Below are 12535 nucleotides of genomic sequence, written 5' to 3'. Positions count from 1 at the left end.
CGACAATAGGCTTCATTTGCCCTACTGTGGCCATATTTTCAACTGTCACGTTCACACATCTTAGCCCAAGATAAAACTACAGGCAACCCTGTGACTTCTTCTGTAGGATGAGGAAGAAAATCGGTGCAGAAAAGGGGTTCTGTTTTCAAGCTTCAAGGAAGGTGTGGTCTAAACAGTAAGACCCTCAAGTCCAGAGTGGAAAACGGCTACAGCTTTCAAAGCTGTCTTACTACTGTAATACAATGTACATAAAGACTGCTTGTTTACCTAAGGTCTATGCTTAAAGCATTTTGCAATGTTTTTTTCAGTCAAAAGACTTGTTGAAAACATACCCTCCTTTTGTGAACTTCTTTGAAATGAGCAAAGAAACTATTATGAAATGTGAAAAACAGAAGCCACGGTTTCATGCTTTCCTAAAGGTATTTATGCACTGAACTTTATTTTCAGCAACTTTTTGAATATATTACTGAGATTAAAGTTTAATACCACTAAAAAATTCACTAACTCAGTGAATCTTTAGATTTCAGTTAGGGGAAGGAAAAATACAATAGAACTGTAAATTTTGGGTATGGGGTAGAATGGGAGGTTTAGGCACACTAATCCTCAGCACTTCTTCAAACCTTTATAGAGAAGTGGCATTTAGCAACCAGTATGTGACATTAGTGTCTCCAGGGTAACAGACTGTCTGTCTGAAACAAGGCTGTTACATTTAAAATGTAACAATCATCAGCACCTCCAGAAAGTGTTGATATCACTGTGGGATTAAGTTCGTGAAAACAAATGAAGGGCATCTTGCTGGTTCTTAGATGGGCAACCTATTTTTTCTGGACTAAAACAGATTTAACTCTCCTTGGTTGAATTTTGGCTATTTCCAGTGTTAGGAGGTTGGGGGTTTCTAACTACAAGTTGGCTCTTCATCGCTATTAAAAATAAGATGGAAGGCACTGGGTCAACTGGTAGACAATGTTAATGCTTTCATCAGGGAGGTCAGGAAGCCACAGTCACTCAAAAGATTTTTGAGCCTGTTCAATAGTTACAACAGTCAGGATTTTGCCAACTACTGCCCTCTATAACTTGTCCTTCTTGGGAAGTGGTTATTCAGAAGGTGGTCAAACTCTGGTATTTGAAAGTCTTGGATTGCCTTCATTCCTAGACCTGTATGTGGAATACTAGAACTGGTTTCTTTTGCGGATTGAGTGATGGATAAGAATTGAATTGGATAGCAAAATTGACAGACTTAACACCTACTATCAACCTGATGGGGGGTGGGGGTGGATAGGATTGCACTTGGATGCTACTGTGCGCCACCTTTCAGACTGCCCGAAGGAGGGGTATCTTTAATATAGAAACAAAGGGGTTGGGAGTGAGGGAAGGGTTCCTTTTAGACTCTGTAGTGGAGTGATAACTTGCTTAAACATAAACCTAGGTAATAGTTGTTCAAAAATAGGCTTTAGACCTAGTTTTAACAAAAGCTGTGTAAATGGAACTGAATGAGCACCCAGGGGTGTTGCAGTAGTCCAGAACTTTCACATTGCTGTTACTTGTATTTATAGATTCTTTTAATACTGTCTTTTTTGGCATACACTATGCAAGTGGTAAGAGAATTGAAAGTACTCTTTAACATACTAACTTGAATTCTAGTTTCATATCTCAGGAATGTAACTGAGAATCCGCTATGCTTAAGAACTTTTTTTAATTCCCTGTTAGATTTCTCAAGCAGAAAAGCCTGCGTGTTGCTCTGGTGTAAAATGCAATGCCTTTCTCCTTTCTAGATAAACCAAGCTAAACCAGAGTGTGGCCGTCAAAGTTTGGCTGAACTACTCATTCGACCAGTTCAGCGGTTGCCTAGTGTTGCTTTACTTCTAAATGGTAATTTTTTTGGTACCGTTTTGGGTCAGACACCTGGCTTATTAGGCAGTAAATGAAAAGTGGTGGTTGCTGTTTAGATGAATTAGAATCTTATTTCAATGTTCCAATTGTAGTTGGTAAAGCCAAGAGCCAGATTGTGTGGTATGTATTTCAGTAGATTCAGTTGGTCATATGCTTCACTTCAGCATACAGGTATAGACAAGCCTTTACTCTGTGAAAATGGGGTATATGCTCTAAATCTGAATCTATTTCAGCTTCCAAAGCCACAACCGTTATGCTAAAATAATTGGGAACACTTCAGTGTCATAGCATGAACTACTTTCTGTAGTCATTTCAGTTCTAATGGCTCACTTAGTGTGTGAACTGCTACTTGTTGTAACAGTCATTATGTACTCCTGAGTGATGTACTTGGGATGCTCTTAAAGGCACTCTAGTTTAAACATCCCTCCTGCCCTAAATCTACTACCTAGCAGTGTTAAAGTAGAGCCTAAGACCTCTCAAACAGACATCGTTTTGTTTTATTTTGTCTGTGATAGAAGCTTGTGTAGCAAGTTTTGTAATTTGTTTCTATATATGACTATCTTGTGATTGTCCTGTTTTTATGGATCTTTCAACCCACAAAACCAACCCCCGGCCTCTAAAAAAGGGAGAAGATAAGTTAAAAGAAACTCAAAAGAGAATGTGAATGTACAAAAACTGGCAGTGGACTTCAAGGCAGGGTCGTACTCTTGAAAGTTTTCAACTTTCTTAATTGACTAGATTTCAGCTTTATGTTCCTTCACAAGCACTGCATGTTAAGGATAGAACCTAATATTTGTTGCTGGGATTGGAGTGTAGATGACTTTTTTTTCCAAACATATAAACATGGGTGTACAAAAATACATACAAATGGCTTGTTAAGTGGCTAGATACTGTGGAAACTGTATATGCAAATGGAACATGCAGACATGAAACAGCAGTGAGCACACATGACTCATAACTCTTGAATGAGTGTAGGTGAGCATGAAGGTGATTGAAAACACCCATGAGTGTGCAAGATTGATTTCAGCAGAAAACTCACTAATTTGCTTTATCGTGTTGGGCATGAGGCTGCATTAACTTAACAATGAAAAGTAAGGGGTCTTCCTATCATGGGAATTATAAAGCAAAAGTTTAAATGATTTATTGTTGCAGAGATTCAACACTTGTTTAACATTTTCCTGCTGCAGACCTTAAGAAACATACAGCAGAAGACAACCCAGACAAAGGCATGCTAGAGAGAGCTATTGAATCATTAAAGGAAGTGATGACGTAAGTGATGCTTTTGATATGAAATATTCTCTCGGGTCTTACTGAGGTATCTTGCAAATCTCAGCAATGCTGTGGCACCCCATACCTCTTCAACATTCCTCCCACCCCATGCCAGAGCTTTCAATGGAATCCTCCGAAAGCGGCCTCATAGCTATCTTTTGCTATGCGTGCCTGGGGAATTCCTCCCTCTTGGCCCATGTTGGATCTAGAACTTTTAGAGCTCCCTTATGCCACTCTTAGCCGAAGTAAAGGAGATCTTCACACGCATGCACACCCTGCCTTGACTGACCCATTATCTTGACTCAAATGAACGCTATTGGAAGGACATAAACTACTGGTGGAGGGTCCGTTTCTGGTGTGTGTTGTGTAACTGTCGTAATAGAAGTGTTCTCCATCTTGAAGTTTTAGGCTCTGAGTCTTGCAGGTGTAGGATGTACCCTACTGAGGAAAGATATTCAACATTAGACTAATGCTATATTTGTCCAATACAAAACATTATTCATGAACTCTAACTAGCAACAGTTCACTTACACATGCCCAAATCTCTTCAAGTGAGCATTGCATTTAATTCAAAGGACAGAACAAAAATGGCGAGTACTTGACACTGCTGAAAATCAGTTTCTGCTTCTCTGTTCATAGTTGCTGAGCAGTTTGCTGGTTTCTGCTAACATGTGTAACTGCATTGTTCCAGATTTGGATGCGCACATATTTAATACATTGCACATGGAAAAGCAGTTCACTTAAATGATCATGTTTGTGGTGGTGGTTTTTTAATTTGAATGGTCAATTACTGTATACATTGGTGTGCCTGTGGGGACCATATCTCTGAATGTCCAGCCTCACTTTTGTGCCTTTACATTTAGTTTGATCTGTTCTTATTGTTTAATACTGATAAACCAACATACTTTCCTCAGACACATTAATGAAGACAAAAGGAAAACAGAAGCACAAAGACTGATCTTTGATGTTGTGTACGAAGTTGATGGATGTCCAGTAAGTTACTGCCCTCAAGCTATTGACCTGTAGAATGACTAACCAACTGACTTAGTCCTTGTGTTAAAATTCTACTTAACCTGATTACCTCTGTATAACTCTTGTGTTTAGAATGTACATTCAACAATATCAAAGGTTAAAAGGTCCTTCACTATAAAACCATATTTCCAATATTGAGTTGAGTGAGTGGCAGTCTGGCTCGTATTTATTAATGTCTAATGAGCTGCTCATTTCTACCATTTAGGCCAATCTCTTGTCATCTCACCGAAGCTTAGTTCAGCGATTGGAAACGGTTGCACTTGGCGATGACCTCTGTGACAGAGGAGAACAGGTCACACTCTTTCTGTTTAGTGACTGTCTAGAGGTAAGGCTGTAGAAAATTCTCACTGAACTGAGGCATTGCAGAATGCTTTGTAACTCAAACTTTAGTATAAATAAGCAAGTTATCCTAAATACTGAAACCCTATGAAGAAATACTAAACAGAGAGGGCAAGTTGAACATTTAGTCTGCTATCAATATTGTCGGTTTCTTGGCACTGCTGTAGAGATTGCACTGACAAGTTGGTAATGTCTTATATCCCTAATGAACTGACTACATATTGGCAGTGAAAGACATTATGTTGAAGCAGCATATGGAATAATACTGTCTGCTAAAGAAGCACCATCGTTCTACAGTATCTGTTGCTCTTCCACAGGACACAGTTCCTTGGTACAAAAATTAAACTAGTGACATAAATGAGTTTAGCTTAGTTATAATTTTCTTCTGGCCTATGCCTTCTGATAAATCATTCAATTTTTCATAAGTAAATGCAGTGCATAAAGACAATGTTTACATGAATGGGTGAACGCCGCTTGTCTTTCAAAGCTTTTAAATTTACAGCAAGTTTGAGCATTTTACTTGTCCCTAACACATCAACATCCATTTTCCTCTAAGAAGTAGAAAATGTTAAATCTCAGCATGCTTGGGATTGGATTGACAACCTGGATTTCAGTAGTTACGTGTGTGTGTGTGTATATAAATTAGTTAGTTATTTTCAGCTTGTAGTGAATCAAGCCTTTGGTGCTTGTCAGCCACTGGCACTGCTGAAAGTTCTGGAGATACTGGCTTAGCACATTTGCGTCTTCTGGGGCTTATTGGTATTTAATATCAGTAAATGGGTCTCTCTCAGGTAGATATCTGCTTATGTACACATTTTTGTTTAGTCTAAAGTGTCCACACAAGCAGTATAACCAGTAATTGCTGTTGGAAAAATGAAGACATGGTGGGGGGAGTGTAATTGGGCTTTGGAGGCTTAAGTGGGGAGAGAGAGAGGAGTATTATTTACAACTTCAACTACTGTGACTGGTTCAGAGACTTTCATTAAGGAATTTAAAACTCGCAAAGTCTGCCCAAAGAAAGACCACAAGGCAGTTTAACACCTTGGACTAGTGTCACGCCACTACAGGCAAGATAACTTTATTGTATCACTTAATGACAAAACAAAGCTGAGCTACTTTGCCAAAAGAAAGGCAAGTTAAATTGGCTTTGACAAAACTTCGGGCGTGGGTTTCTTCGTTTCGTTTCGTTTCTTTTTTTTTTTTTTTCTTCTCCTTTAGAAGGCTGAAAATGACTGAGCGTTAATGGACACAGACTCAGGGCCTTGTGTAAATTCCTAAAACTACAACAATCTTGGTGGGGTAGTGGGCCCTGGTAAGCAGGATCCACTTTGATTCATTCTAGTCTATGCTACCATATGGGAATATGTGTAGATATGCCCACTTGAAGCATTGTAACTGTATAGGGGCAGGAGCACCTCTCTCATTAAGGCTGAGACTAGCTTGCTGTTTAACAGTTAATACTTTCCAAGGGCTCTAAAATAAATGTGTACATGAATTGTCTTTAAACTGCCATGTATCATTAGTGTCTGGGGTAGGGTTAGTGGTCCACATTGAAAGTTGTTTGAGCAAGGGGTTCCTGAGATACTGCTCTGATTGATTTAAAAAAAATAAAAAATAAAAAATCGTGTTTTCTGCACATTTGGGGCTTAAATGATGGCTCTCATCTTCCCCCAAACTGATATAACCTACTCAGGAATGATCTCTACTAGTATCTGGCACCCACTACCCCTTTTTTGGGGAAGCAGTGTTCTTTGAGTAGTGGAGCACCTGTGGGTGTTCCATTTCAGATTCACATACGCCTCTTGAGCCCTTGATTGAAGATTTCGAGGTATCCGTGTCCATTCAGCCCACATACATGCCCTATGAAATCTTGTGGCAAACACCAAGGCTAAATAGGAGTGCATGGCAAACCGTCCTCAGTTCCTTCATTTCTGCCTCTGCCTGAGACTGAACACTACGCTGTCTGCCTAGAGCATACAAGGCTTTTCTCTTTGTCCCCTTTTTCTGTCATAGGTAATTTAGGGTGGTTGTTAGTGGTAGTTTAGGTGCGAGAACTGCATTCCTTCTTTCTTCCCTTGGAGACTTGCCCTTTCCTGGTGGGATATGCCTGGTTTGCCAAGTTTCAAATGCTGCCTCTCCTCCAGGAGGCTATACCAGTGACAATAGATGATTGCCTTGGGGAGTCCCACATCTCCCAAAGTGCTCCTTTTTTGTTTTTGTACAGCCCTTAAGTCCAGGACTAGGCAAAACAGGGAGATAAAACTCCAGCTGCTGGTGATGGAACAGTCCCTGCAATCACCCTCTGATCCAGGTCAGGCCTCTCTTCCCCCCCTGAACATTTGTCCCAGGGCTGATCCAGCACCCCAATCAACCTCTGGTCATGTTTCTCATAAGAAAAAGCCTTTGGAGCACCCTCTGAATACTCCCAAAAAGACGAGCTCAGACTCTGTATCTAAAGAGCCAGCTGCAAAGAAGATTAGATTCCTGTCCAGGCCTTCATCTCCAAGGGTTCTGCTGAAGCCAAGGACTCTTCCTCTGGTGCTCGCAGGACCATGAAGCCTTGGAGATCCAAGGAGAAGAAACATAGCTCCAATAGGGTGCCCATACCCTCCACTAGGAAGGGGTGTAAGCAGAGGGTACCCTTGAGCTTCCCATTGGTGCCATCACAAGCCTTAACCCAGCCATTGGTACCAATGCAAGTAGCTCAGGCATGGTGCCTTTACCAGCAGTACACTTGGTACTGAGCAGGCATCAGCATCTGACACAGCCTGTAGCATGCTCATCATTAATGGTGCTATCAGCTCCAGCCACCGTGACCTTGGCTGTGGTGTTAGTATGAACTAGAGTCCTGGTTGCTGTCAGGTACTGAGCATCTCACAATGCCAAGATCTCGGGCTCTGAGTGGCAAATCTGTGACACAGGACTCTCCTTCATTGGCTGCTTTTCCCCTTCCCTTCTCCCATGGGAGAACATGGAGGAAGACTCCTAGTCAGTCTCCTCGAGTCCCTCTCCCCTCCCCCAATCCCTATTAGGGGTTCTCCAACATTCCTCTTCAGGGAGAACTTTTTGCAGCTCATCTAAGATGGTGGAACCAAACCTGTATGCCACTTCTGCTCCATTATGGACCCCTGCAATGGCCATATTGGGACCTGTGGGCTGGCTATCGGCAACAATTCAATAGACTTCCGGAACTGTCCTTTAGGGAAACTGAGGTCATGCCATCCTCCTTCTGCCCTTTCACAGCAGGAAATATCATTTGAGGAACTGGAAGCTAGAGCAGAGGAGGAAGTCACCCCAAGACTCCCATTTCATTGTCATTCCTTTAAAAAGTTGCATCTATAATGTAGCTTGAGCCAAGTTGGTGAGCCAGAGTCACTTGTCCAAGTGCAGCAACACTGGGATGGCTCCACAAGACACGTTTGCAGGCAGCCTGATATCTGAATAATTGGGTGCCTCAAAGTGATGATGTGGCCATGGAATTTGAGTAGCACCATGTACCATGAGTACTCCTGCCTTCAGCAGCTTTCTGAACTTTAGCTGTGCTATGCCTGTCCTGTACTCAACCTGTTCCCTGATCTTGAATAAACAGCCCTAGAGTTTCCAGATGTTGGCACTCATTGACTGTTCTAAGAATTCCTCATGGAATATCACCTGTGCATTGTCATGTATGCCAACAGACTATTTTCTATGGCAGATTTTTTTGCTCCTTTTGCATGTCCCACCTAACTCAGCAGAGAAATTGGGAGTTTGCAGTCCCTTTGTGTGTCATCCTCACTGTGCTGTGAGATCTGGCAACCTGCTGCAGTTATTCCTGTACTAGTCAATACAGTTGTCTTTAACCTTTTTCATGTGTCTTTTATATTTGGGAAAGGAACTTGCTGCCTGGTTTCACCAGCTCTTGATGGAGGAAAACTCTTCACTTTAATAGTGTTGAAAGGCAAACTTCAACATAGGTCTCCCAAAAAATGCTTGAGGAACTTTGATATTTATCAGACCGGTACACAGAATACTTCCTAAGGATTGGGGTCAGGGTTTTGGCAGCTATTGATTTTGTGAAATAGTAGACAGAAAATCACTTCTGCAGTCTGTGCTAGATAGCTTTATTAGAGGTCTCAGTGATATAATGCACTTAAACCCACATATATAAAACTCTGTCATGAGAGATTGTTATGAACTAAATAAAACTGCTAAAGCAGAACGGACCCCAAAGGAATCTCAACTTCTTTAAGTGCCAGGATGGGATACAATGTGTTTGGGGAGGGGAGGAGGATAGCAAGAAAGGATTAATTTGGAGATTCATGAATTGTAGATGGACCATGAAAATTCAATTTTGAGACTATTGTAAAAATGTGTATTTCACAAAATACATAGATTACGTGAGTTGTGGTGGCTTTGTTTTTGGTGGGTGGTCCATTTCCTACCCCAAGGAGTTTCTAAAATTGCCTGTTCTAAGGGATGCCTAGAAATCCACTTTCCAAAGTTCCCTACCTCCTCCTTCCATATTCAGTGTAAGATCACATGAATTGGGGTACTAAAAATAAGTAGGGAATTTTTCATCAGTGTAAAATCTTACATGATTTCATCAGGAAATCTAGTGTAACTTTTGGCTCTAATGAGGACTACTTTCATCTTTTTAAAAAATGGATATTGCTAATACATACATTGTCATTGAGGGAGAGGAAGAATCTAAAGTGGACTAGTACTGCATCAAACTTCTTAGAAATCCTGCAAGCAAACTGGGAGCCCATGATTTTGTAGCCTTCATTGTGTACGCACCCTAGCAAGTGTCTTATTTTAAAAAATTAAGATTAAGTACCACACTTGTTTTTGATCAAAGGATTGCTTTCCTGTGCAACAGCCCCAGGCTCCATGGCTTTGCTTTCGTTTTTCACTCACCTAACTAGTAGGAATCTGGAATTCTGGGGTGGAGTCTGCCTTTCTGATGAACATCTCATGTAATTTCTAAAGTATTTCCTGCTGCTGAGCAAGGAACATGCTACAATAAATATAGTTTAAAAACCTATGTAGTATTGGTGGATTGCAGAATACTCTCCAGTCCTCAAACAGTAAAAAAAAAATTTGCTGTGTATGAACTCTTTCCCTTTGAATCGGAGTGACTCAAGGGCAAGAGATGTGGAAGTAAACAAAGGGAATAAGGGATCCAGTGACAGAATCTTGAGGGGGCAAAAATAGTTAATCACTGAAGAAAGCACATAGAGGAAGTCATTATCAAAACGTAGCAGGGTACAGAGAAGATTCTTCCAGTTTTGTGAATGTAAGAACAGAATCATGAACTGACTCCTGTGAATTAGGTATCTGAGGTGTCAGAAAAACAGTCTCCTCTAAGCTTGAATGTAAAAGAGAGAAGTGCTTCTTTGAGCGTGGGTGGTATTGGAGAGGCATGTAAGGTCAAAAGATGGCTTGCATTGGACCATGTTGAAACACTCTCCCTACCTTGGAGTACTTATAAACAACTTATCCCCAAATTCCCCTTCTTTCCTGCAGCAAATAGTGCATGGCCTCATGGAAAAGAGCAGTTAGACATTTAAAAAAATACTAACATAAAGCAAACTGCTGCCAAATTGTCTCCTGGGAACCCCTAGACCATCCACCTTCCAATGCTGTGGCCCTCATTGCTTTGAGCTTGCCATGTTTTTTAGTAGCTTGTCTCACTTAGGTAAAGCCAAACTTATCACGTAGATAAAACTGCTTCAAGTCACTCTGTTTGCAGAGAAGTGGACTTTCTAAGCTGGGCCAAGGGCTCTGAAAATCCAAATACTGTACTGGGCTACAACTAACAGGTGGCATCCCTGTTTGAACATTGACCAATCTGCTGTTTTTAGGATCTGCTCTACAGCTAGGTGCATGCAAGAGTATACTGGGAAACTAGGGGAACCAGATGAGAGGAAATATCATAGCCTTTCAAGGAACATACTTTGTTTTTATTTAAAAAAAAAGGATCCTAGTTCTTCTGAAAAAAGACATACAGCTTCTCTTCAAACAGAAGTATAAATCCATATGTTGGAGCTGGTTACTAGATGAAGACTTCATCTGTTCTCTCTCACTAAGCTTTAAGCTTTGATTTTTATTGATTGTAAGATTTAAACTTGTTACCTCATGCTCTTCTTACAGATTGCAAGGAAACGGCACAAAGTTATCAGTGCTTTCAAGAGCCCCCATGGCCAGACCAGGCCCCCAGCATCTCTCAAACACATTGTTCTCATGCCTCTCTCGCAGATCAAGAAAGTGCTAGACATCAGGGAGACAGAAGGTCTGTGCTTGGAATGGTGTTATAGCTAATAAACCCAGTGGGGGAATGGTGGGGGAGATAGAACATTGAAGTGTGTATATAATATATTTTGAGAACTAATTATGTGATTACACTCCAGCTGACAGCTACAAATGCTAATGTTCTGGCTTGAAACCACAAAGCAACAAGTTTTTTATTTAAAGATTGTTTGCCTGCTGGCCAATGATCTTGAAATAACCACTAAAGGCCATATCAACAAGAGCCAGCCAAATGGCACTGTGAACCTGCAATAAAAAATAAGCCTACAGAGCTTTTAAACACAGCCCTTGTTCTGCTGAGTGTGCTTTTTGTTGCTTGGCCCATTGCTGTTTCCACAAATACAAATCTTCATTTCAAATGTGGTGGTGGCACTCAACGAGCTATCCCTCCCACCTGAGGACAAAGGTTTGACTTAACTCGCGTTAGATTACTTAACTCGCGTTAATCACGGTTAGATTAATGTTTCACAATAGCAATAGTTCATACCAATTTATTCAACGTTGTAGCAGCAATACCATCATAAATCTGTTTTCAGAAGCTTGTAATTGCTGTAAACATTCTCTGGTTAGAAATTAAAATACAATAAGGCTTCACTTCAAGTGATCAAACTTTTTGGTTGGTGTTCTCTAGATCTCTTCATCAGATCTTACTGGGTTTGTATGTTTTTCAGAGCTTAAGACAACTCTTCTGAGTAAGAAGTAGGAAGAGGCCATCTAGTAAGCAGGCAGCAACCTCATACAGTCTAACTGTAACTTTAGATTTAACTGCAGTCATTTTTTAAACTGGTATTAATGGAGAGTGTGCTTTTTGCTGTAGTCTAATTATTTGATGGCAGAGACACCAGAGTAGACTGACAATGAATTTTAGCCCCTTGGCTTCTTGACACCAAAAGATGATCCATGGGTGACAAGAGGGTAGCTGAACCCTTCTGGCCAAGTTCTAGCTCCCGTTTCTGAAGCAGTGCTGAGCGCTGTCTGTCTGTCTACACTTGCAACTTAATTGTGTTCAGCACTGGTTGGTTGTCAGCAATGGGTCACTTGTCCAGCATAGACTGGGTTTAACATCTGTATCCTTTTAAGATACAAGATATAATTCTGTTTAGTTAAATTTGAATATCTCAAATGGTCAAACTTCCTTCATAATAGAATACATAGCAGCTTCAATGTTGCTTCTCAAAGTGCCCTACAAAATAGGGCAGGCATCACTTCCCTCTGCTTTGCAGGTGAAGAAACGACCTGCCCAAGGTTGCAGAACTGAGAAGAGAATCCAAGATTTGTTACTGCCATTTCCCTATCCATTAGACCATGCTGCCTGTAAGGCAATGTCTACACTTCAATTAGACCCCCCTCAGCTGGCTTGTGCCAGCTGACTCTGGCTAGTGGGGCTGAAACTAAGGGGTTGTTTTAATTGCAGTGTAGATGTTCAGGCTTGGGCTAGAGTCCAGGCTCTGGGACCCTCACAGCCAAAGCCCAAATGTCTACAGTGCAATTAAATAGCCCCTTAACCCAAGCACCGCTAGCCTGAATCAGCTGGCACAGGCCAACCACAGGAGCTTAATTGCAGTGTAGACATACCCTAATAGTCTTTAACTTGAACCTGACTGCTACTTAAATGTAAGTTATAAGATTACTTGCTTAAAATCTGTGGGGGGTTTTTCCAGAATTGTATGAAGGTAGACTGTCCTTTATTTGGAACAGTGTGAACTGAATGTTTTTG

At 41.0% G+C, this 12535-nt stretch overlaps 1 protein-coding gene across 5 annotated transcripts in view; it reads left to right on the top strand.

Annotated features, from left to right (window-relative positions):
• Positions 1 to 12535, top strand: part of ECT2 (epithelial cell transforming 2) — a 55549-nt gene that overhangs the window by 32468 nt on the left and 10546 nt on the right. For all 5 annotated transcript variants that reach the window (XR_012160729.1, XM_073359368.1, XM_073359367.1 and 2 more), the window contains 6 exons: positions 309 to 419; positions 1773 to 1869; positions 3078 to 3159; positions 4074 to 4152; positions 4397 to 4516; positions 10663 to 10801. Coding sequence is in view for 4 of the 5 variants with exons in the window: in XM_073359368.1 (XP_073215469.1) it covers positions 309 to 419; positions 1773 to 1869; positions 3078 to 3159; positions 4074 to 4152; positions 4397 to 4516; positions 10663 to 10801 (628 nt within the window). In the remaining variant the exon portion in view is untranslated. The remainder of the gene's footprint in view (positions 1 to 308; positions 420 to 1772; positions 1870 to 3077; positions 3160 to 4073; positions 4153 to 4396; positions 4517 to 10662; positions 10802 to 12535) is intronic.

The sequence above is a fragment of the Lepidochelys kempii genome, chromosome 9 (assembly GCF_965140265.1).
Source record: "Lepidochelys kempii isolate rLepKem1 chromosome 9, rLepKem1.hap2, whole genome shotgun sequence".
In the NCBI taxonomy this organism is placed as follows: Eukaryota; Metazoa; Chordata; order Testudines; family Cheloniidae; genus Lepidochelys; species Lepidochelys kempii.
This window is presented reverse-complemented; position numbering and strand designations above follow the sequence as displayed.